The sequence below is a fragment of the Leptodactylus fuscus genome, chromosome 10 (genome assembly GCF_031893055.1).
Source record: "Leptodactylus fuscus isolate aLepFus1 chromosome 10, aLepFus1.hap2, whole genome shotgun sequence".
Lineage (NCBI taxonomy): Eukaryota > Metazoa > Chordata > Amphibia > Anura > Leptodactylidae > Leptodactylus > Leptodactylus fuscus.
Window position 1 is genome coordinate 80,956,761 of NC_134274.1, and position 26,673 is coordinate 80,983,433.

The window sequence follows — 26,673 nt, forward strand, 5'->3', positions numbered from 1 at the left end:
ACTACCTGGGGAGCCACGCTGATCAGGCCTCCTTGACTTAGGAATCCCCCTATACCTCGGAATAGCACTTCATAATGTGGTGAAAAAACAAGAATATTCACATAATGAACCTTATAGTTGGCCTATTTGTAGTGGTACCATGATCCCATCCATGATGTATCTCATTCCTCTGGCTGCTGACCCCCATGGTAACCCCAGTGTGGTATGAAAGTACATGTAACACCATATGCTGAACACATATTTTGGCACTAGTTTGTAACCAGAACTGAAATAAATGGCATCGAGTAGCTGTGGACGCTGATGGACTCACCACTGGAAAGACCTTAACGGTAAATGTCTCGGAAAGCTCAGCTCCTCCTTTCATTCCCCTGCCCAAATGTTCACCTGGGGGAACCATGATCTTCCTTATAACTCTTTTTATGACAAAGTGAAGTCACGTGTCAAGAAGTCTTGACCTGAACCTAGGAGGTTTGCCAGGGAGTGTCCGGTCAGGCCAGAGTTATACCGGGTGCCCCAGATCTTTTGACATTTTTGAAGGCAGTTTCCGTGGAAGAATATTAAGGATTCCTATCAGACTACCACGTTGACCATCTTTTTTCATGAGGACAAACAAGGGGGTCTACGATCTGGTCTGGAGAGAGTGAGGAGAGAATGGCGCCATCTTGGAGAGCATTCCAGGCGATTTCTCTAAGGTTTTCTGCAGCTGTGGAGTCTTGTACAACTTGGATCCCTTGTATCAGATGTTTCTCCTAAAGACAGCTAGTGCTATGTTAGTGGTTGGTTAAGCCGGATAATGATAAAATCAATGGAGCTGGGAACAGAGCTCTTACACCATGTGTTTGTTCATATCGACAGTTACCCAAGCACCCAACCAATCAAACATCCCGTTACAACTCCTACATATTATCATCGTTACCTATTTCCTTTACCTTCATCTTGGGGGCCACATGGCCTTCTACTGGTTCCTTGCAGTCACCTTATGCCAACTTGTCACTCTTTCAAGTAGTTCAATGCTCAACGCCTCTCCATCAATTCACCTTGTTTACGCGGCAAAAAGTAGAAATATCCCCCTTGTACCTCTGGGTACCAACGCCAAGAAGGAATTTAACAGGGTCAGATGGGTGTGTGGAGACTTGTTAAGCCTTTAGCACTCCACTTTGCAAGGAACTATGGGAAGAATATGCAAATCCGCCTTCCATGATGTAATTAGGAAGACAGTTGCTGCCTCATTGTTGCAAACCAATAGAGGGCGCTCACTGGAATGTGCAAGCCTGTCTTAAGACAGGATTCCAGTGAAACATTCCAGTGAGCGCCCTCTATTGGTTTGCAACAATGAGGCAGCAACTGTCTTCCTAATTACATCATGGAAGGCGGATTTGCATATTCTTCCCATAGTTCCTTGCAAAGTGGAGTGCTAAAGGCTTAACAAGTCTCCACACACCTATATGGTGGTCTCTCCCTAAGGAGTGACAATATCCCCCGAACCCTGTCTAAGCCTCTCACCTCTACCAGGTTATAGTCCTCTCTACATCGGGCTGATGAGCTCCAACCAGATTGAAACAGCTGTCCTCGATTGAGAGACTATAACCTGGTAATAATTCCAGCGTCATTGCTAAACAAAGGCCTCTTGGAAGGTCGGGCATGAGGCTAAAGGGAGCAGCCATTATTGGGTTATTTCACTGGAATCCTGTCTTAAGACAGGCTTGCACATTCCAGTGAGCGCCCTCTATTGGTTTGCAACAATGAGGCAGCAACTGTCTTCCTAATTACATCATGGAAGGTGGATTTGCATATTCTTCCCATAGGGTCAGATGGGCATTTATGAAAGCAGTGTTGAAGTTTGGCTTTCCTATTGCATTTATAACAGCGTTCTTTCCCGCTCTATACCTGCCCGTGTCAAGGTTAATGGTTCTCTCTCAGAGCCCTTTAGTATTAACAATGGTACCCGTCAGAGTTGTCCCTTGTCCTCGGCCCTCTTTATACTGGTCATGGAAACCCTTAACCAAAAATTAAGACAGACCTCCTCTATCCAAGGTGTCTCGGTTGGCAGCTTCCATCATGTTGTGGCTGGAAACGGAAACCTGCATAACGGAGACCCGGGGCGCAGATGTGAATGAGCCCTGACCGATCCTGCTTTATTACACTCACCGGCCACTTTATTAGGTACACCATGCTAGTAATGGGTTGGACCCCCTTTTGCCTTCAGAACTGCCTCAATTCTTCGTGGCATAGATACAACAAGGTGCTGGAAGCATTCCTCAGAGATTTTGGTCCATATTGACATGATGGCATCACACAGTTGCAGTCGCAGATTTGTCGGCTGCACATCCATGATGCGAATCTCCCGTTCCACCACATCCCAAAGATGCTCCTCTATTGGATTGAGATCTGGTGACTGTGGAGGCCATTGGAGTACAGTGAACTCATTGTCATGTTCAAGAAACCAGTCTGAGATGATTCCAGCTTTATGACATGGCATTGCATTATCCTGCTGAAAGTAGCCATCAGATGTTGGGTACATTGTGGTCATAAAGGGATGGACATGGTCAGCAACAATACTCAGGTAGGCTTTGGCGTTGCAACAATGCTCAATTGGTACCAAGGGGCCCAAAGAGTGCCAAGAAAATATTCCCCACACCATGACACCACCACCACCAGCCTGAACCGTTACCGATACAAGGCAGGATGGATCCATGCTTTCATGTTGTTGACGCCAAATTCTGACCCTACCATCCGAATGTCGCAGCAGAAATCGAGACTCATCAGACCAGGCAACGTTTTTCCAATCTTCAATTGTCCAATTTCGATGCGCTTGTGCAAATTGTAGCCTCAGTTTCCTGTTCTTAGCTGAAAGGAGTGGCACCCGGTGTGGTCTTCTGCTGCTGTAGCCCATCTGCCTCAAAGTTCGACATACTGTGCGTTCAGAGATGCTCTTCTGGCTACCTTGGTTGTAACGGGTGGCTATTTGAAGAAGAAAGACCGATGGATGCGAGGATAAACTGCGCTACTCTCTTGAGCTAAAATACGTTCTTTATTCCACTTTTCTTAAAAACACAACCGATTATTTACATTGCTAGGAATTTGTTCAAGTGGAATCACAATAAAATTAGAAAAGCTGCACCCGTGTTTAGCCTTTGCATGTCTTGAAACGCTATGTTTTTCATAGCCGTTTGCAACATTGGAGCGATGCTTCTTAATTCTATCTCTTAGAGACATTGTTGTCCGTCCCACATACTGTAACCCACATGGGCAATTTAAAATATATACAACATACGACGATGAACAGTCTAGTCTAGATCTGATGGAAAATTTTTCGTTTGTAGACCTACTAGTGACTTCCCTCGTATTGTGTGCTATGTTTAAGCAGCATTTACACCTCGAATGCCCACATTTAAAGCTACCGGCATTTTTACTATTGGATTGAAACTTAGTATTCATTTTCCCAGAGGATCTTAATTTGCTCGGGGCAATAAGACTCTTTAAGGTTCGTGCCCTCCTGAATGTCATAGAAGGTTTCTTCGGGATTAGTTTTTTCAAAAATTGATCATTTGCCAAAACATGCCAGTGTCTTTCTAAAATTTTCCTAATTGAACGATGGGCTATATTAAAGGTAGTGATAAAATTGTATTTATACTCGTTTTCTTTTTTTGTAACTTTTTTAGGGACTAAGCAGTCTTTTTGGCTAAGGTTGCTTCCCTAGATTTAGCTTCTTTAATTAGAGGGGCTGGATAATTCTTATCTTTAAACCTTGTGGCCATGATCTTGCTCTGTGCCATATAGTCTGATTGGCTCGTGCAATTGCGTCTTATTCTTTTAAATTGTCCAAATGGGACATTCTTGATCCATTTGTGATAGTGTAAACTTTTAAAATTCAACAGACTGTTACTATCAACTTTTTTAAAAAACGTTTTAGTCCGTATACCTTTTTCATCACCCATTAGGACTAAATCCAGGTACTCGATTTCTTTCTCATCGATTTTACCCGTTAGATTTATTCCCCATTTATTTCCTGCCTGACCTCATTCCCTTTGGGGGCAGTTAAAACATTCGCAAGACGTATATCCTCCCTAAGATACTTTACGTCCTGCTAACGGTCCCCATCCTTCTCCCTAACTCTTTCTTCAAGAATCTCTGTAGACTCTCCATCTCATAGCCTTTAGAAAGACTATTCGTCTCTTACCTTTAGATGTGATCTCCGCCGTGCCGTTCCTTAGAAATACCGGTTTTTACCAGTATGTAAATTAGTTCTCTCGCAGCGATGGGGGCGGCCGCACTGCTGCTCGAGGACAGGATCCTGCGACGCCTCCATCTTCTGCAGGATCCTCCCCTTCTTTCTTCGTTTTTCTTCAGCGGCGTCACGTCCAATGCCTGCGCAGTTGGCACTGCCAGTGAGACACTGGTAGAGCCGACTGCGCATGCGCGCAATTGCGGCGTCGGACCCATGGCCGCGGGCATGCACAGTCGGCTCTGCTAGTGTCTCACTGGCAGAGCCAACTGCGCAGGCGTCGGAGGTGAAGCCGAAGAAAGAAGGGAAGGATCCAGCAGAAGATAGAGGCATCACTGGAGCCTGTTTTCGAGCAGCAGTGGGGACACCCCCATCGCTGCGAGAGAACTAATTTGTATACCGGTAAAAAACGGTATTTCTAAGGAACGGCACGGCGGAGATCACATCTAAAGGCGTCGGAGATGACGCTGCCAAAGAAAGACGACAGAGAAGGGGAGGATCCAGCAGAAGATAGAGGCGTAGCTGGAGCCTGTTCTCAAGCAGCAGTGGGGACGCATTTCCAGCGCTGGGGCCCGCCCCCATCACTGCGAGAGAACTAATTTACATACCGGTAAAAACCGGTATTTCTAAAGAACGGCGCGGCAGAGATCACATCTAAAGGTAAGAGATGAATAGTCTTTCTAAAGACTATTCCGACGTCTTATCTAAAGGAAAAAGGTTTTTAATGGTAGAATCCCTTTAAGGTTTGTTAATATGCCAATGTCTAGAGAGATGTCTTATTCCTCCATTGTTAAAATTTTGTCCGGGTTAGCTTTCTTTTTCAGAATTAAGGGTGTTACACCTATTACAGTCACAGTTTGAAAGGTTACAAGAAAAGGAGTTATAAAGTCCCAAGCAGGAGACCGATTTCTTTTAATTTGTTGGTCAGGATTTGTGAGAGTTTATTAGGAGTTTGTTGGAATGAATTAGAAACATGTTTATTTAGTTCGGCATTTAATCCGGCCTTCTTTGCAGCGTTACGAATTGGAGCGTTGGTTTCAGCTAGTAAGGTAGAGTTGACAGGGCTTTTGTGGGAGAATGTGCAGGTAGGAGTTGATAACGTTTGTATCAGAATACCGAGATCTAAGACAGATCAGTTAGGAAGAGGTCGGTTAATTAAATTGAACAAATTCCAGGGTTCCTGGTGGTGTCCGGTGAGGACGGTGCAGAGATATCTGGATAGTAGGCCGAAAGGTCAAGGAGTCTTAATAGGTCACTCCTTCATATATTGGGCCCAGAAGAGAGCGGCTAAGAGGCCTTACACAGAGAATCTTTTGTTGGACTGTAATAAGTTTTCAGTTTTTTGGCATGGGGTAAGGGGTTTGAGATGGAATATGTCGATTCCTGAACTAAAGAAGGTCTCTTCCAAATGGCCAGAACCTAAATTGATTATAGTACATGCAGGCGGTAATGATATAGGGAAATATAAAACGTTACAATCGATGTTGGGATATGTCTGTAATTAAATGCATGTTCCCTGACTGTACCATCGCATTCTCTGAGATTGTCCCCAGACTTATGTGGTCGTTAAAGGAGATTAAATTCAAGGAGCAAATTAGAAAGTGCATCAACAAGAATATGGAAACATTTTTGCCGGTCTTGGGTGGCCTAAGTTATAGGCATTCAGACTTGGAGGGTTTCTGTGATGGGCTATACAGAGGCGATATGGTGCATTTATTGGATGTGGGTCTGGACATATTCAGTCTGGGTTTGGATAATCTCTTATGTGATTGGTTGAATTTATTATGAATTGGTTATTTATTTTATTATTTATTGATTAATTTATTGATTTTTAATCAATTCATATAACCTTTAATAATAAACATTGCGGCCTAATTTATCCACATGAAGTCGTTGTTGTGTAGTTATTTATTTATCTTAAGAATGGGTTATTGGTTTAAGGCCATGAGGAATGTTGGGCCTATGACACCATGCCTTTGGGCCTCCTTCCTAGTTGGGGTTCCTCTACTTTTCCAAACCTGTGTTTTCCTTGGACTCCCTTCCTCCACATCCCTATCTGTTCCTCACTAACTGACACGAACTCTCCTCCCCTGACGCCCCTCTTGTCCAAAGGGGATCGCCATTGTGACCTTCCTTGACTCCCTGTCCTACCAACTCCCCTATAGGGACTTCTCCTGCTCTGCTTAAGGATCTCAACTGGTTTGAGAAAATCTCTGACTTACAACCCACAGAATAAAACTATTTCCTATATATAACTCTTTACTTTCATGCTCCCTACCCCTCAAACCATACTTTGTTAGTGAGCGGGAAAGGGAGTTGGGACTGGTATTCTCGCCTTCCGATGTCAAACATATCCTGTTGAGTTCCCATGGTTTCTCTAGTTGTCTTAGGGTGCCTTCACACGGTGTAGTGTGCCACTCCTTTAGACACATATACACGTGTCCGAGCGCGGCGCTTCAAAACAGAGCCCATCGATTTCAATGGGTGCCGATATACGCGCACTACACGTTGAAATCAGTAGGAAAAAAGCCTCCGATTGATTTCAATGGGTAGTGCGCGTATATCGGCACCCATTGAAATCAATGGGCTCTGTTTACGCCATGTGAAGGCACCCTTGGGATTCAGGAGAACTCGTTTAAATTGCTCACCAGGTGGTATAGAACACTGCTCCTCCATAGAATTAACTCCTCTAATTCTGGTCAATGTTGGCGCTGCCATCTCTCCGAGGGATCTCTCTAGGTCACGTGCCCCAAAATTAGTATCTTCTCGGTGGCAATTGAGAGAAAGATTAAATCCATTTTCAATGTTGAATTTGAAGCTATGGCCTGAAACCATTCTGCTTTGTGTGTAGTCTCTCAACTTTTCTCCCAGACGGTCATGCCTTATCACCTGGTTAATCCAAGCAGCTAAGCTTCTGATCCCTCTTTGGTGGCGTGAGACCGACCCACCCTCCATCCCCCAGTGGAAGGAAAAGGTTAATCAACTTTACAGGTTCGAGCAGCTCTACAGCTGGGGACTCCCAGTTAGTTTCAGTTTCCGGTCTACTGGGAACCTTGGTACCGGTACACTCATAAAGATATCTGATTCTCCCCAACCTCCCCCCCACCCCTGTTAATATTTGGTTTCCATAGGTCTATCGCCTCCACCCATCTCCTTTGGTACCCCACATACACTCGCTTGATCTGGTGCCTATGGAGGTATCTGGGTTTACTTGAGCCTACGAATCGCCGTCTCCTCCCTTCCCTCTTCTGTTGTCTGTTAATATTGTGTTTCTGTGTTCATATGGATCAAACCTCAGGATCCTTCTGCTTATCTCCTATTCTCATGATGGCGAATCTATGACATACATGCCAGAGGTGGCACTCACAGCCCTCTCTGTGGAACAGATGATACTGTATGGGGGCCATGGTGGGGCAGATTGTACTATGTGGTGGCAATTGTGGATCTGCAGAGTATTAAGGTTAAATCGCCGTGTTGGCACTTTGTGATAATGTAGTGGGTTATGGGTTGCAGTTTGGGCACTCGGTCTCTAAAAGGTTCGCCATCACGGTCCTATTCCACGGGCAGCCAGAATTTCTTTGATTTTCTTGTATTGTACTTACATTGCTGCAGTAAAGTCTTCAAGTCACCATGAATATATACGACAGAGTGTTGCTTATTCTGCTCCTTAACCCCTTCCCGACATGCGCCGTAATAGTACGGCGCATGTCGGGTCTGTAACTATGGCAACCGCCCGCCCGGGCGGCCGCCATAGCCGCCGGGTGTCTACTGCTTTAAGCAGTAGACAACCGGCTCTAATGCCTCCGATCGGTCCCCGGACCGATCGGAGGCATTAACCCCTCCGGCGCCGCGGTCAAAGGCGCCGGAGGCACCATTTTCCCGGCGGCGCACGGGCGCCGCCATTTTGGCCGGGATCGCCAGCTCCTGGAGCATGCTCCAGGGCTGACGTCCCATTGGCATGACAGCCGGGAGCCTTGTACAGGCTCCTAGGCTTGTCTGCAAATCCTCTCTTTTGCAGGCTGGTCTATGCAGCCTGCAAAAGAAAGGATGTTTTTTTGCAATGCATTGCAATGCATTAGTGATCAGACCCCCTGGGGTTCAACACCCCTAGGGGGTCTAATAAATGCAAAAAAAAAAAAAAGTTAAAAAAAATATAAAAAGAATTAAAAGTTCAAATCACCCCCCTTTCCCTAGAACAAATATAAAAGTAGTTAAAAACTGTGAAACACCTACATGTTAGGTATCCCCGCGTCCGAAATCGCCCGCTCTACAAAGCTATACAAATATTTTTCCTGTTCGGTAAACGCCGTAGCGGGAAAAATAGTCAAAAGTGCCAAACCGCCGTTTTTTCACTGTTTTGATTCTGATAAAAATTTGAATAAAAAGTGATCAAAGCAATAACATTTCCCGAAAATGGTAGAACTAAAAAGTACACCCGGCCCCACAAAAAAAAGACGCCCTATGCATCCCCGTACACTTACGTATAAAAAAGTTACGGCCGTCGGAATATGGCGACTTTTAGAAAAAAAAATTTAACACAGTTTTGGAAATTTTTTTTAGGGGTCAAAATGTAAATAAAACCATAGAAATTTGGTATCCCCGGAAACGTACCGAAACACAATACAGGGGACATGTCATTTTGGCTGCACAGTGAACGCCGTAAAACCAAAGCCTGTAAGAAAGTTGCAGAAATGCATTTTTTCTTCAAATCCATGATGGCGGCATCATGAAGAAAAATTTGTCCCGCAAAAATTAAGACCTCATATGGCTCTGGGAGCGGAGAAATAAAAAAGTTATGGGGTTTAGAAGGAGGGGAGTCAAAAACGAAAATCAAAAAATGCCATCGGCGGGAAGGGGTTAAAGAGTACCTAAGTTTTCATGAAAAGTTGAACTGCCAGGTCTTGCTGGGCCCTCTGTTCTGACTGTATGAGCCTTCATACACCATCTTCATTCAATAGATTTTTAAAAAACAATCCGCAGGTGTTAACTTTCAGCATTTTCCTGATGCCTGTGTAACCCACTCCCCACATTCTGAACACGAGAAGGACCCCTCCCATTTGTGAATTCTATGGTGGGCAACAAGATCTCCTATCTGTGTGAAGAATTCTCCAAAAACCAAGCATTTGAACAGTTTATTAAATTTGGGCTTTCCCTGATGTCTCTCAAGATCATTTTATTCACAAAACACTTATCGCAATGCAGACACATAAATAGCTTCTCCCCTGATTGAATCAGCTGATGCTTAGCAAGATCTGATTTGTGGGAAAAACTTTTCCCACATTCTGGACATGGAAACAATTTCTGCCCTGTGTGAATTCTCTGATGTTAACATTTGATATCTTGGTAAAACATTTCCCTCATTCTGAACATGAATATGGCTTCTCTCCTGTGTGAGTTCTTTGATGTTTAAGAACATTTCCCACATTCTGAACATGAATATGGCTTCTCTCCTGTGTGAGTTCTTTGATGTTTAAGAACATTTCCCACATTCTGAACATGAATATGGCTTCTCTCCTGTGTGAGTTCTTTGATGTTTCAGAACATTTCCCACATTCTGAACATGAATATGGCTTCTCTCCTGTGTGAGTTCTTTGATGTTTCAGAACATTTCCCACATTCTGAACATGAATATGGCTTGTCTCCTGTGTGAGTTCTTTGATGTTTAAGAACATTTCCCACAGTCTGAACATGAAAACAATCCCTTCTCTAAGAGAGTTCTCTGAGGTTCTTCAACAACTAACTTCCTGGTAAAGCCTTTCACACATTCTGGATATGAATATGGCCGCACTGTGAATTTTCCTGTGCAGATAAAGACTTGAGTGGTGCTTCTTAAGAGGTTTCCCATATTCGGCACATATTTTATATTATGTTATAGTCCTCAAAACCGCACATTCCAAAAAATTAAAGTATAAAATTGTGCCCGGCCAGTGAAAATGGGTCTGTAGTGAAGTGACTAAAAATACAAGTCACAAACTCCAGTAATAAAAAGATTTTATGGTCTTGGACAACAAGTCTTCAAGGAGGACCATATTTAACAGTAAGTTTAGGAAGATAGATCTCAAAGACCTGAAAGCAAACAGTATGTTTAGTGAGATGGGGCTACACCTGGAAGGCTTGGGGGCTTCAACATGCATGCAGACAATGATGGTATCTGGCTTCTGGTGGGTGTCAGGTTGAGTTACTAGTTGTCAGCTGAAGAAAATTCAAGTCTATAAAAACATCCTTGTACTTCCCCTCCATCAGAATAGGGGCTCATAAAACGGCATCCACTTTGAGTGTTGTGTCCTCAGAAGTCGCCACTGTGTGAAATTTCTCGTGTACAAGATGTGATGTCTGGGTAAAACATTTCATATACTCCATACTCGCAAACGGTTTCTCTCTTGTGTGAATTTTTTGATGTCTGACTAGATTTCTTTTAAGGGTAAACTGCTTGCCACATTCAGAACATATAAAAGGCTTCTCTCCAGAGTGAATTTTCTCATGTATGAGAAGACATGATTTCCGGGCAAAACACTTCCCACATTCCGAGCATGAAAATGGCTTCTCCCCCGTATGAATTCGCTGATGTTTGACAAATACGGATCTCTGGGTAAAGCTCCTCCCACATTCCAGACATAAAAATGGCTTCTCTCCTGTGTGAATTCTCTCATGATCGGTAAGAATTGATTTTCGGGTAAAACGTTTCCCACATTCGAGGCATATAAATGGCTTTTCCCCCGTGTGAATTTTCTGATGAACCAAAAGAGCGGATTTATAGATAAAACTTTTGCCACACTCCATGCATAAAAATGGCCGCTCTCCTGTGTGAATTCTCTGATGTTCCACGAGAACCGAGAAGTGGTTAAAACCTTTCCCACATTCCGAACAGGAGAACGGTCTCTCGTCTTGGTGAAGTCTCTGATGTCTCTTCAGATGATCTTTACGCGTAAAACTTTTCCCACATTCTATACATCGTAAGTTCTCCTGTGCTCGGAGAGTTCTCCTGTGCTTGGAAAGACTAAAAGACTTGGTTTCATGAACCATCTTGGATAGATAAGGAGAAGGTTTCTTGTGACCAGACAATGGATCTCTGTTCCAAAACACTTGGGAAATACTGGGGTCATTGAGGAATGTTCCAGATAGACCTTCCGACCCACAATTTCGAGATAAAAAGAGATAATGTCTCTCCGTGTCTCTCGTGAAGGCATCTGCTAGGGGAAATAATGTGTTATTTTACATTTTATCAAACACCAATTTTTTTTTATATAACATTCTTATATGAAACAAATATTTGTCAGGACGGAGACTATTACCTCTACATTACTTACCTGCAGGAACAAATTCAAGAGAGACGACAGTGAGGGAATGAGATTACACATGCCTATAGGAGTCAGTATGCCAGCGGTGTTTCTCATGGCTAGCGCACCGATCCGGTTTTCTCTATATCCCCATAGAAGACCTGTGTATTGTCTAGTGAGCCCAGTGCAATACTCAGGACAGATGCTACACCAGTCTGGGCTTACTGCAAGTAAATGAATCTATAGAGGCATGGGTGGCAAACAGATGTCATCCATGTGCAGTCCGTACGGTTACCCTGGACCAGGCACATGCATATGGTCGTGGTACAGGGTCACCGTAGGTTGCAGGCCTGGAGGTATGAACAAAGCGGCAGCATACATGACCTTCTGATTCATTCATACAAAGCATGAGTGGCCATTGTTCTTGGGTGCTGTGACCCCCAACCAGACAGAAACACCTCTTTAAAGACCAATGACCTGATCACTCTCCTGCTGATGCTTGTTCCTCGTTCCGTGCCTGTGATTGTTGTGGCATCTCAGAAGCTCGCTGGGCCACCATATAATGAGTGTGTTGTTGGCATCGATGATCCACCTGCTCTGGAGTTTCGGCTGCTCTAAGAGCTACTTGACACCTAGATTGCTCAATCCTCCTCAGCTCTGCTTGAGCAGAAGTCTATAGACTTCTGGCTACCTTCTTAGCTCTGGTTTTTTTTTGGGAAGTTTGGGACAAATTAGATTTTTTGTTTCCTCAGCATGTTTAAAATTGGGAAACTGCCAATTTGTATTAAAGGTGTTTTCTCAAGTCAGTGTCCGAACACGCTGCCTCCAGAATCTGCTTCTGACTTTCTGTATTTGAGTCTCCCCTCCTCCCTCTGGCTCAACAGGTCACAGAAGACTTATGCAGAGTCTTCTGTTTTCTTTTACAGAATGGACTCAGTGTTATCTGTGTGTTTACATAGAGAGATAACAGACCTGGCTTTATCAGAAAACTCCAATTAGCTGATAGTGCTGCTGGCAAGAGCAGTGTAACATAGTATGTGAACATAAATGCATAACAGTGTCAAGTCTGAGAACATGAATCAAGATTCTTACACTTTGTATTGCATGTTTGTTATCGAAATACTAATTTTTCCTTAATAAGGTTACATAGATCTGAGACAAAGGATCTTAAAACCAAGATGGGGCTTGATTCCTATGTGGCACACCCAGTAACAGAATTCCACAGACTGGAGCAAGGAGGTGTCTGGCTGGACATTGAAGTTTGGAGCCAATGGGAGGAGGACAGCAGCTCAGGAATGGCAAGGAGGCAATAACCCCTCCTTGCTTTGTCTCTTAAGTGTGTGAACTTTTAATAAAGAGTCAACAATGCTGTTGGGAAGGACTGAGAAGAGCATCTAGCTGATATTTGATACGGAAATGCAGTGTCTGTGTCATTATTAGTAGTTTAAACATGCTCATTAATTTGGACTGACTGATTGATCCAGGATATAGACGATTACGTCTGCAACAACAGTTGTGAAGCCATGTCATTTACCGGGATAAAAAGTAGCCTATGTGTTAGGGGGCGTTCACAGGTGTCCGACAGGTAGTGTCCGCTCCTAGTGTCCGTTCAAAATCTCGCACGGACATTAGGAGCGGACACTACCTGTGTCCGTGACACTTGTCATTCATGTAAATGGCGATCGGGTGCGTTCTTTTGCACTCCGTGCCTGTCCTTCACTGTCTGCTTGTAAAGATGTCCGACTTTTCAAGTGGACAGAAAAAACCTAGTGTCCGCTCCTAATTCTCTCCTAAAACTGGAGAGAAGCTGCTCCATAACTCTCTTGTTGTCCCTCACAAGCAGAAGCAAGGTCATACAGGACATTACAGAGGACAGCAGCTTATGTTTGCCTGTGTCTGTGCTAATCTTTCACCTGCCATCGCACTCCACAGACTTCTATGGAAACATAATTTGATTCTGCAGAGAGCTTGCAGTTCAGCAGAGATTTCAGAGTAGATGCCAGTTAGAGCGGACACTCGAACCCTCCCCCCCCCCCCCTTCCCCAGTTTGTAGAAACTGCACACAGGCCATGTAATAAATGAATGTGACTTAATTGGCTTGTGAAGCAGATGCGACTCGTTGCTAGCTGATCTGTTGGGGTCCTGGATATAGAACTCCGCTAACAAGATACAGATGATCTATCCTAAGCTGTGGTCCTTTAATGGGGTATTCCCATCTCGCTTGTTCACCAACATGCAGGCTCTGTGCTCTCTTCACTTCCTGGTTTTCTCGGCACATTGGTGGGCAGGGTTTCACTTGCTCTGCTATCTGCTATGTTTGCAGTCAGTAATGAGGGATTGGTTGTAAATGAAATACCACAGTATGAAGTTGATGTAGAAGCTGATGTAACAGAGCTGGATTTGAGTCAGTTTACAATACATACAGAGGTCAAGGCCTCCCTATCTCAGCCCTTATCAGCCAAATTCAATTAAACCGACTGATAAGAGCTCAGAAATCCCAGAGCTCTCACCTGCCAAGCATTCAACCCCTCCCTCCCCCCTGAGAGCAGGCAGCTACCTTACTTGGGGACTGAGGAGATAACACGGCCCCATGGTCATGGAAACGGGGTGTACACAATGAAGTGAATAAATTAAGATAGCGGCCAAACAAAGCAGTTTTGATAAAGCAATGTATTTAGGAAAAGTCTAAAATCCAAATAAACTAGCAGTATATATAGGATCCTTGTTATGGGACAACCCCTTTAATGGCATACCTAATGCATATACATATATTTCTACAGTACCCTCCATATTTCTCCTCGTTACTTTGCTTAGATGAAGACGGGTGTAGAGAAGAAAGATAGTTATATGGAGGACACACAGAGCCTGCCTCACCTGGGCTGATGTCTCCAGGAATTCCCTCGGTCTTACTCTGCAGGTCAGGACTTCCATATGTCTCCTCTTCTATACATGTGGCTTCATCTTTAATGCCAGACACATCTTCAGCCTACAATGTAGAATAATGTGGAGCTATAAGAAGACCTGGAGCTGGTGTAGTCACTGGTGTACAGTGTCCATATTTAGGACATCTACAGATAGAGTCAAACATCAGATTAATGGAAGTTTACAACTCCGACACCCGATTTGTCTGACTACTGAAACCTGACCACAGATACCTGACTACAGATACAACTGACCTCTGACACTTGACCACAGATACCTGACTACAGATACAACTGACCTCTGACACTTGACCACAGATACCTGACTACAGATACAACTGACATCTGACACTTGACCACAGATACCTGACTACAGATACAACTGACCTCTGACACTTGACCACAGATACCTGACTACAGAAACAACTGACCTCTGACACTTGACCACAGATACCTGACTACAGAAACAACTGACCTCTGACACTTGACCACAGATACCTGACTACAGATACAACTGACCTCTGACACCTGACCACAGAAACAACTGACTTCTGACACCTGACCATAGATACCTGACTACAGATACAACTGACCTCTGACACTTGACCACAGATGACTTCTGATACCTGACCAGAGATACATGAATACTGAAACTGACCTCTGATACCTGAATGCTGACACCTGACTTCTGATATCTGAATGAAGTCAGCTATCAGGCACATACAGTGTGTCTTCTAGTGATTGTATCTACTGGCCAGGATTACGATTGGGGACCCCCCTCCGAATGGAAACCTATACGCATAAATCGGTTAGCTAAGAAGCCACACAGACTCCATAGACTATAACCTCTGACTGACCTCACTGCTAAGGCCAGGTTCACATCTGTATTCGGTATTCTGTTTGGGGATTCCACTTGGGGACCCCCGGACTGAATACTGAATGCAATAAAGAATGCTTACAAGAACAGCACAGCTCTCTGAGATACGCTGTTTCCATAACTCCCATAGACGTGAATAGGAAATATGGAAACAGCTTAGAACAGGGAGCTATGTTGTTTCCATTACTGCCATTTACCTTGAAAATCCTCCCCAAGGCCTCCAGCGCCAGATTACTTTTGTGACCGATGATCTATTCACTTCTATGGGCTGTCAGGACTGCAATCTTCGGCAGCGCCCACAGCCCCCGTAGAGATGAATGGAGCAGCGGTCACACAAGCGCACTGGATCTCCATTCACAAGGAGACCATAGTGGGAATTCAGTCACCCTGTCCCTCTGATCAGTGGGGGATCTAACAATTGTGCCCCCTGCGAGCACACCCTTATCCCCGCACTGTGGATAGGAGATACAGGACAATCCCTTTAAGCTCAGAGATATTCTGTTCTCGTATAAGCCTGACCATCGAAGACTTCACTTTCAACAAGGTTGTGGTTGGGGAGGATCATTTTAGATACAGATGCATCTATCAGACACTTATGACATTCGGTAGATGTGCCATAGATGTCTTTTGTGGGATAGAATAGCAGATACATGACAGATACAGTACATGGCGAGACCTTGGCTTCATTTACCTGATGTACTTGCAGAATACCATCATTGGGGTACAGATGACGGGGACATTCCTGGGGGTCACACTCCTCGCTGCAGCCATCTGAAGAAACAATATGGACACAGTGACCGAGTCATTTACATGTCATGTCCGCCATTTATTTTACCCTTTGTCTCTCCGCACTTTCCAGTCCCCTCTACAGAGAAGTGTCCCCAATATATACTCGAGTATAAGCCGAATTATTCAGCACAGTTTTTGTGCTGACAAAGCCTCCCTCAGCTTATACTCGCATCAGCAAAAAAAAAAAAAAAAAAAAATTTTTAAGGTGGGGGGGATCTATGACCAGCCACAATATCAATGTATAGAATCTCTCATAAAATAGTGAAAAAAAAAAAAAAAAGATTAAAAAAAAAATAATCAAAAAATACAAGTTGAAGTGGTTAAACACAGGTGATAGGATCTTACACGTGACCTTAAGCTTAAAGGTACCAGCGATACATACATGAACTGTGAAAGAAACCATAGTCCTAAATGACATATACAAGTAACCTCGCTCGGAGACAGGGACATGTCTGGAAAAATAAAAATTAATGAACTCACGGGGGGGAAAAAAAAAAAAACCCTATACGTGAACATGGTTGTACAAAAAATTAACCCATTATGTCCATAAATGCAGAAACAACATCCGTCAAAACAAATTTTTATATTTTTTGCTGGAGAATTGCTTTTTCTCAAGGAGTGATGTAATGGTCACGTGGTCCTCTAGCCGCCATCTTGGGCAGAACAGGAGCGGGGCGATGTCACACAGTATGAACCCAGGTTAATAGGCCGATGTGAACAGGCACCTATTAATATGATAATGTGCATGTATCTATGTAAAAGGATCTTTACTATATAACTGCCTGGGCTCACTGGAGACTGTACAGGTGCAGGAGATTGTGAGCGGCCGCTCTACCCAGTCAATAAGCACCAAACATAATATAGAAAGTCTATATAAGTGTCTCGTGTTATGTTCTCGGTAGAAGCAATGGTGCGGACCCAACCAATCAGAGACAGGGGCACAAAACTGCTGCAAAATAAACAAACTTACTTCAGGCACAAAAATGAGCAAAATAAAATTCAGCCCTAACTTCAGGTAATATAATGTCAAACAAAATCCTGCTCGTCTGAGCGCTAACTAAGCGTAAAATACTAGCTGTACATGTCTTACTACCAGCCACACGAATCAACAAATTACAAAAAAAATCCACTCTACACATGGCTCTCAGTGTCAGGACAGACCCAGCCGCTTCCTCTCCTCCCAGGATCTGCCCTGAAGTGCAGGCTCTGCAGCCTTTTATGGGCCAGTAATGAGTCTCAGGACCCACATCTGGGGCTGCGGCCTATTCCAGACCCGCAATGGATCACACATAAGTCAGGAATCTGAGGCTGATATAGAGAGCACCAGCACTTTGCCTGTTCAGTATATAGCTAGTACTCACCTGGGCCTACATGTACAGGTATTTCCTCCTCCTTACACTCACACATCTCTTCTACTACAACCTCCACTTTAATATCAGGCAGGTCTTCTCCCTAGTTCAGTATAGAAGTACAGCACAAGTCAGAAGATGGCGGAGAGTAAACCCATAACACATAGAGTGAGCTCAGTACATGTAGATGACCCTGCGCCACTTACCTGATAATCATGAGGGATTCTGGGATTCTTCTCTTGCCAGCTCTGGGTATAGACTGCAGTGAGACATCGCCCAGGTACATTGTGGTCAGTGGGTCCATCTGTAGAATACAAGCACATGGCGGCTAGATAAGTTACCAAAATGTAGATAGTGTGATAAACAGAGTATACTCCCTTGGGCTACATGAAGGCAATAGTACATGGGCCAATGATACAAGGGAATGGGCACTTGCAAAAACCTCTTTAAGGGGGACTGTCCACTCTTCACAATGTTTCCCTATTCACAGGATAGGAGTCTGATCATTGGGGGCTGCCCGCAGAGAAAGCGTCATTCCTGGGCAGTAAGGAACAACCCCTCTGACAGTACAGGGCAATGTTAAAGTAAAGACGGGGTGAGGTTCCTCACAGCCCAGCTAGACTGTACGTGTGCAAGCTGCCCTACACAGGATTACTATGCACCCCCCTTACTAGATAAAGGGGTCCCATGACAATAATCTGATGACATATGCCCCAGCTAGGACCCCCAGGGAGCAGCCGTCACTTGTGCGGCAATCCACCAGTAACCCTTCCTGCCTTCATGTTAAAACTTCTAGTTGGATGCCATGATCCATGTGAAGGTCTAGCAGGGTGGGTGGTTGCCCTTACTACAGGGTGTATAATGAGACCTCTTACCCCAGGTAGGAAGGATTTAGTGGCTATTACTCACCTGGACTGATATCTACAGGCATATCCTCCTCCTTACACTGCTGTCCGCTGCTCACACACATCTCAGTTCCTGGTGTTTCCTTCACTTTTACATTAGTCACATCTTCACCCTAATATGTGAGCAAAAAGATACGAGAAGTTATGTGATAATGTGCACATGGCTGAATATCACACAGATATCACACAGGATACATTAATACGCAACACATGACATTCACCAGATATATTAAAGAGGATCTTTCATGTCCTCGGGCACATGCGATGTTCTGACCCCACATGAAGGCTGTGTGACTCTCCTACCTTCATATCCAAGCAGTGGAGCAGACCGGACCGGCAGGAGTTCAGGATTCAAACGAAGACGCGATGATATCATAAACCAACGTGGGTTTATTTGACCCAAAAACAGCGACAAGCGATAACACAATACTGTAATAGCCTTGGTAGTCGTGGCATTGATGCCGTCCTGCTGGTATCTTTCCTGAGCCTAACTGCTGGTCAAAAACTGAAGCCTTCACAAGCCCAAGTATAAGCAAGTCCTGTCACACAGCTATGAAAAACTAAAATGCTGCAGGGAGTGACATGGACCAGGGCTTGCCTAAAAGCACGCCCAGAGAGAAAAACTTTATTAACAAGAGCAAGGACAAGCATGCAAATTCTGGCCAGCAGATGGTAGCAACAAGGATGCATAGAAATAACCTGAACAGTAATGAGTAATGCAGGACACTTAACTAATAAATATGAGGTGAACAGCACATGCGGTTTTATATACTGAATTCAGCAGACTGACTGCTTTCCCTGTATGTGCCCGGGGGCTGGAGATATCCCTGGAGTTATAAAGGCACTGATGTCTGCCCACTGACAGTTTAGCTGGGCTGTGAGGAACGCTCCCTCCCCCTGACAGTACTGTCCATAGCAGTGCACTGTCAGAGGGGGCATTCCAAAAGTGATCTGCAAATACATCCGCTGCAGTGCTAAGTCCTCACTATTTCCTTGTGCTCTCTTTATTTTACTTGCTGTTATTTACATGCAGTGAATCTGTGAACAAACTACATTTCCCATTATTCATTTGCCCACTCTCACTCTCTGTGCACCGCTCTCTTCTTCGCTCTCCCCTATAAGAAAATCACAGGTAAAAGTCTCCCACATCTGCGGTCATATACCGTACTTCTGTGATGTTTGGTTCACTACAGGGGAAGCCGCTGTGTGGAGCAGACACAGAGAGTGAGAGCAGGAAGATGGATCATGGGAAATGTAGTCTCTTCCATTTCCCTCCAAAGAGGAAGTGATAATGCCGTGACCATTGCTCATGTGTCCGTGTGCATGGACCGCACATCACCACCGAACAGTCACATGCAAGATGAACTACCAGGGATCAGACGTCTGAATCTGCAGCACTGGGACGGAAGAACCATTACAGGGGGGGTTAGGGTTTTCTTTTAAAAATGGCAGACAAGTCCTTTAATATTTTACACCCCAGAAATAATTCAGATTCAAACCCCAAATGTCAGACCCTATATCTAATTCAGAAGTCACAGCCCAAAATGTATTCAGCCCTAAGATCCTAGACCAGGCCCCTACATAAATCCAAAAAGCAGACCAGACGTCGAATTCACCCACATGGGGCCTCTAAAAATAAAAGCTGGAATCTGATTGGATGTCCATCCCTTGTGTTACTGTCCCAGCATTCCTAGCGGCGCTCACCTCTCCAGTCAGCAGCTCAATGATCTGCTTGGTGAGGTCCAGGATCTTCTCATTGTTCTTCCTCTCAGGTATCAGTGATGGAGGTGGCGACTCCGTCATCGTCTTCTGGTTCCTGCTCCTTCCTCCTGACACATTGGGACGGCTACTTGGGGCCACACGTTCTCCAGATGTCTTCTTCACTACGGTGTAATCCTGTGTATGGAGAGAAATCTGGATAACTGTCACTATATACAGTACAGAATCCCTCCAGCCGTGCACCCATGTTATTAGAAGGACACTCCGGCCACAACGAATGGTTCCTGATTTCCATAAAAGGTATACCATGGCTCACTCAGTTTACTTGTGTGTATAACCTGGAATCAGAATATGTATATGTACCTTCTAATTGACTGAAACATTAAGAAATGGGTGGCGATTGGTGGTTCGACCCTAACTTAGGGAATTCTGGGTAGTGGAGGAGACTGTGAGTAAGGAGAAGCTAGGAAACTAAGCCAGAGCTCCTGGGTGACCATCATGGGCACTCCAAGCAGCAACCATTAGGGCACTACTATCACCGCCAGACACCCTGCTGACCTCCACAGCACCGCACCAGCCTAGAAGGTGAGCTGGGGCATGTGGTCAAGATCTTTGCCCCCGTAACTACAGTGACTACTACACCCCACCTGCTGATGCACTTGTATCATCATATACATCAGGCGCTGTAACACCATGAATCTGGAAGTGACACGCTTTTCTTCTGATTCAGCCAAGGAGGATGAACTAGCCCCTCATAACAGCACCAGAACCTCTGGCATGGACTGTACCACGCAGGTTCTCCACTGGGGGCACAATCTCCTATCCCAGTTACTGATGATGATTAGACAGGCTCCCGTCACACAGTTATGACTTATCATTCCCAGGATCCCTCACCTCTCCAGTCAGCAGGTAGATAATCTCCAAGGTGAGCTTTAAGATCCTGTCGGCCATGTCTTTTCTGTCCTTGTCCGTCCTCGGCTGATCAGTCATGAACGTTGTCTTTTGGAGGACTTGACAGTAACCTACAGGAAATACATTAAATAGGTGTTAGAGCGTTCCTAAACCCATCAGCGATGACATGAGTGACATGGATTATCTAGTGACAATGAATCGGAGGAACAAGAGAGACAACCAGAGACTCCTGTCCTGGCTCTTCCCAGCCTTGATCTTCTGTTCTTCTGGCAGGTTGTGTTCAAATCCCGCGCATGCGCAGTAACGCTCCCTCCTGAGCGCTACTGCGCACGCACCGGTGCCATTTTTGTTGTAGTTCTAAGTACCCCTTAGAACTATGCGAGCGTACTGCGCAGTACACTCACGAACTTCTTCATTCAGGAAGAAAAGAAGAGGAAGGCGGAGAAGAGCCAGGACAGGAGGGTGTCGCTGTAAGAAGAAAGAAGAGGAAGGCGGGACAGCAAGATGGTGTCGGACCGTGGAAAACCGTCCAGCGTGCACGATAGGTATGATTTACGTATATGTTTTTATTTTAAAATGGGGGGGGGGGGGAGGGAGGTTTAAAATAATATTACGGTGCCTGAATAGCCTATTCAGGCATATGTGGGGCTCATACAGCAGAATTTTGCTGATAGAGCCCCTTTAAAGTGATGTGGGGGCGCAAAGTAGAAATAAAATGCAAATTGTAGAAAAAAACATTGCGACCTTTTTAATGCCAAGTTATCAGCATAGCCCCAGACCAGACAGAAAACACCTACAATGGGTATGTGAGCCCGGACCATGGAGCAATGGAAGCAGGTGGCCGGTGTAATGGATCACGTGGACGTCCACATCAGGGCACTAAAGAGTCCGGGCGAGACAAACAGACTCACATGGCCCAGAAGACATCCAGGCAGGGGAGAGAACGCCAACATGGATGCTTGGGGTCCGGACAGAAAGATGGCAAGGCTGGAAGGGGGGCCAAGCATCCCAAGGAGAGAGGCGAGCAGTGAGGGGACTGGGTGACCGGCACGGCACTCTTTTGCAGAGCACTGCACCTGCAGGGAGGTACGACTAATGTGGTGTACACGCTGGAGATCCCCCTGAAAGATACAGAAAGCCCCGAGTCAGGTGGTGTCAGCGCCTCCTACAGCGCAAGTAAGAAACTGACCAGCGCAGTGTCTGTGAGAAGGATATAGCCCAGAGGCAACACCCAGTGTCAGCCCCCTAGTGGCCAGGTCTATACACATGGCACTGTGTCCCCAGTGAAATAAGAGAGAAATCTTATATACAGATGGTGATGGAGTCATCCACTTTATAGATGAAGATAGCAGAGGAGTCCTGTATATAGAGGAGAGAGGGAACGCTATATACAGGTAACAATGGAGCCGTCCTATTTATTGGGGATGACAGAAGAGGAGTCCTGTATATAGGGGACAGAGGGAACGCTATATACAGGAGATGGTGAAGCCGTGCTATTTATAGGGGATGACAGAAGAGGAGTCCTGTATATAGGGGACAGAGGGAACGCTATATACAGGTAACAATGGAGCCGTCCTATTTATTGGGGATGACAGAAGAGGAGTCCTGTATATAGGGGACAGAGGGAACGCTATATACAGGAGATGGTGAAGCCGTGCTATTTATAGGGGATGACAGCAGAGGTTTACTGTATATAGGGGACAGAGGGAATGTTATATACAGGTAACAATGGAGCCGTCCTATTTATTGGGGATGACAGCAGAGGAGTCCTGTATATAGGGGACAGAGGGAACGCTATATACAGGAGATGGTGAGGCTGTGCTATTTATAGGGGATGACAGCAGAGGAGTCCTGTATATAGGGGACAGAGGGAACGCTATATACAGGTAACAATGGAGCCGTCCTATTTATTGGGGATGACAGAAGAGGAGTCCTGTATATAGGGGGAGAGAGGGAACATTATACACAGGTAACAATGGAGCCGTCCTATTTATTGGGGATGACAGAAGAGGAGTCCTGTATATAGGGAGACAGAGGGAACGCTATATACAGGTAACAATGGAGCCGTCCTATTTATTGGGGATGACAGAAGAGGAGTCCTGTATATAGGGGACAGAGGGAACGCTATATACAGGTAACAATGGAGCCGTCCTATTTATTGGGGATGACAGAAGAGGAGTCCTGTATATAGGGGACAGAGGGAACGCTATATACAGGTAACAATGGAGCCGTCCTATTTATTGGGGATGACAGAAGAGGAGTCCTGTATATAGGGGGAGAGAGGGAACATTATACACAGGTAACAATGGAGCCGTCCTATTTATAGGAGATGACAGCAGAGGAGTCCTGTATATAGGGGACAGAGGGAACGCTATATACAGGAGATGGTGAGGCTGTGCTATTTATAGGGGATGACAGCAGAGGAGTCCTGTATATAGGGGGAGAGAGGGAACATTATACACAGGTAACAATGGAGCCGTCCTATTTATTGGGGATGACAGAAGAGGAGTCCTGTATATAGGGGGAGAGAGGGAACATTATACACAGGTAACAATGGAGCCGTCCTATTTATAGGAGATGACAGCAGAGGAGTCCTGTATATAGGGGGAGAGAGGGAACATTATACACAGGTAACAATGGAGCCGTCCTATTTATAGGAGATGACAGCAGAGGAGTCCTGTATATAGGGGACAGAGGGAACGTTATACACAGGTAACAATGGAGCCGTCCTATTTATAGGAGATGACAGCAGAGGAGTCCTGTATATAGGGGGAGAGAGGGAACATTATACACAGGTAACAATGGAGCCGTCCTATTTATAGGAGATGACAGCAGAGGAGTCCTGTATATAGGGGACAGAGGGAACGCTATATACAGGAGATGGTGAAGCCGTGCTATTTATAGGGGATGACAGCAGAGGTTTACTGTATATAGGGGACAGAGGGAACGCTATATACAGGTAACAATGGAGCCGTCCTATTTATTGGGGATGACAGAAGAGGAGTCCTGTATATAGGGGGAGAGAGGGAATGCTATATACAGGTAACAATGGAGCCGTCCTATTTATTGGGGATGACAGAAGAGGAGTCCTGTATATAGGGGGAGAGAGGGAACGCTATATACAGGAGATGGTGAGGCTGTGCTATTTATAGGGGATGACAGCAGAGGAGTCCTGTATATAGGAGGACAGAGGGAACATTATACACAGGTAACAATGGAGCCGTCCTATTTACAGGGGATGATATTGGAGTCCTATGTATAGACGAACAGAGGGAATGTTATATACAGGTGACGATGGAGCTGCTCTATTTATAGGACCTGTATATAGTAGTACTATAGACTCCCTGTATATATCAGTGGACAGGGGGACATCCTGTATAAGAGGAGGATATAATAAGGGTGTCTGGTATATACAGGGTAGTGCAGAGGCCTCTGGTCTATAGGGGGCAGCAGAGGCGGCCTGTATATGGAGCAGAGACACCTACAATCAGACAGTGTGAGGAGCCGCCATACACCCCTCAGCTCCAGCAGACAGGATGTAATGGAGAAGGTATAAGGAGACTCCGAGCACAAGGGACACAATACACGGAGCACTCACCGGAAGTAGCCGGTCCGCCGGTGTTGTATTCCTCCGCTCTGCCACGCATGTGCCTTGTTGTCCGGTGTTAGTCCCTCCGCCGAGCGCTGCTCACAATCCACCAGAGGAGACAGGTGGCGGCCATTTTTCTGTAGTGCTGTACTGCCTGTGGCGGCGGCCATTTTTCTGTAGTACTGTACTGCCTGTGGCGGCGGCCATTTTTCTGTAGTACTGTACTGCCTGTGGCGGCGGCCATGTTTCTGGAGCAGATTTATAGATTTAGGTTTCTAGTCTGTGACAATAGAAAGCTCGTCCTCTTGTCATATCAGCTACAGAAAGGATCTCTTCTCGTATTGCCAACCTTCCAGCTGTGCCCTTGTGACTCCAGCACTTTATAATGGGCCACCTTGTCCTTCCACATAGTATAATGGCCCACCTATGGCCTCACACACAGTCTCATATCCACCAGTAGTCCCCATACAGTGTAACGTCCGTGTGCGCCCCTACTTCCAAAAAGGGGTGAATGGTGAAGGTGGGAGCTGACAGCTTCTCCTCACCTGAGACACGCCGCACCCACCTGAGACACGCCGCACCCACCTGAGACACGCCGCACCCACCTGAGACACGCCGCACCCACCTGAGACACGCCGCACCCACCTGAGACACGCCGCACCCACCTGAGACACGCCGCACCCACCTGAGACATACCGCCCCCCCACCTGAGACACGCTGCACCCACCTGAGACATACCGCCCTCACCTGAGACACGCCGCACCCACCTGAGACATACCGCCCTCACCTGAGACACGCCGCACCCACCTGAGACATACCGTCCTCACCTGAGACACGCCGCACCCACCTGAGACACGCCGCACCCACCTGAGACACGCTGCACCCACCTGAGACATACCGCCCCCCCACCTGAGATACACTGAAGCCACCTGAGACACGCTGCACCCACCTGAGACATACCGCCCTCACCTGAGACATACCGCCCCCCCACCTGAGACACGCTGCACCCACCTGAGACATACCGCCCTCACCTGAGACACGCCGCACCCACCTGAGACATACCGCCCTCACCTGAGACACGCCGCACCCACCTGAGACATACCGTCCTCACCTGAGACACGCCGCACCCACCTGAGACATACCGCCCTCACCTGAGACATGCTGCATCCACCTGAGACATACCGCCCTCACCTGAGACATGCTGCATCCACCTGAGACATACCGCCCCCCCACCTGAGACATACCGCCCTCACCTGAGACACGCCGCACCCACCTGAGACATACCGCCCTCACCTGAGACATGCTGCATCCACCTGAGACATACCGCCCCCCCACCTGAGACATACCGCCCTCACCTGAGACACGCCGCACCCACCTGAGACATACCGCCCTCACCTGAGACACGCTGCAACCACCTGAGACACACTGCAACCACCTGAGACACGCTGCAACCACCTGAGACATACCACCCTCACCTGAGACACACTGCAACCACCTGAGACATACCGCCCCACCACCTGAGACACGCTGCGCCCACCTGAGACATACCGCCCTCACCTGAGACACACTGCACCCACCTGAGACATACCGCCCCCCCACCTGAGACACACTGCACGCACCTGAGACATACCACCCTCACCTGAGATACACTGCAACCACCTGAGACACACTGCATCCACCTGAGACACACTGCATCCACCTGAGACATACCACCCTCACCTGAGCCACACTGCACCCACCTGAGACATACCGCCCTCACCTGAGACACAAAGCACCCACCTGAGACATACCGCACTCACCTGAGACACACTGCACCCACCTGAAACATACCGCCCCCCCACCTGAGACACACTGCAACAACCTGAAACATACCGCCCTCACCTGAGACACACTGCACCCACCTGAAACATACCGCCCTCACCTGAGACATACTGCCCCTACTTGTGACATACCGCCCACTCACCTGAGACATACCACCCCCCCACCTGAGATAGACTGCACCCACCTGAGACACACTGCACCCACCTGAGACACACTGCAACCACCTGAGACATACCGACCCTACCTAAGACATACCCCCCCACCTGATACACACGGCAACCACCTGAGA

At 46.2% G+C, this 26,673-nt stretch overlaps 2 protein-coding genes across 3 annotated transcripts in view; one reads left to right on the plus strand and one right to left on the minus strand.

Moving 5' to 3' along the window:
- Positions 1-26,673, plus strand: part of LOC142183331 (uncharacterized) — a 260,063-nt gene that overhangs the window by 37,852 nt on the left and 195,538 nt on the right. The gene's annotated exons all lie outside the window — the stretch shown is intronic.
- Positions 9,570-24,683, minus strand: LOC142183335 (uncharacterized). 2 transcript variants are annotated; one of them, XM_075258392.1, is made up of 9 exons: positions 24,573-24,683; positions 20,957-21,084; positions 20,048-20,239; positions 18,348-18,456; positions 17,645-17,742; positions 17,451-17,541; positions 15,992-16,071; positions 14,377-14,488; positions 9,570-11,412 (listed from the first exon to the last, which is right to left on the minus strand). In XM_075258392.1, the coding sequence occupies exons 1-9, from the start codon at positions 24,619-24,621 to the stop codon at positions 10,478-10,480; spliced, it is 1,794 nt and encodes a 597-aa protein (XP_075114493.1). In that variant the 5' UTR covers positions 24,622-24,683; the 3' UTR covers positions 9,570-10,477. The 2 variants fall into 2 exon arrangements, with proteins under 2 accessions (XP_075114493.1, XP_075114492.1); XM_075258391.1 differs by having other exon boundaries at positions 9,570-11,415.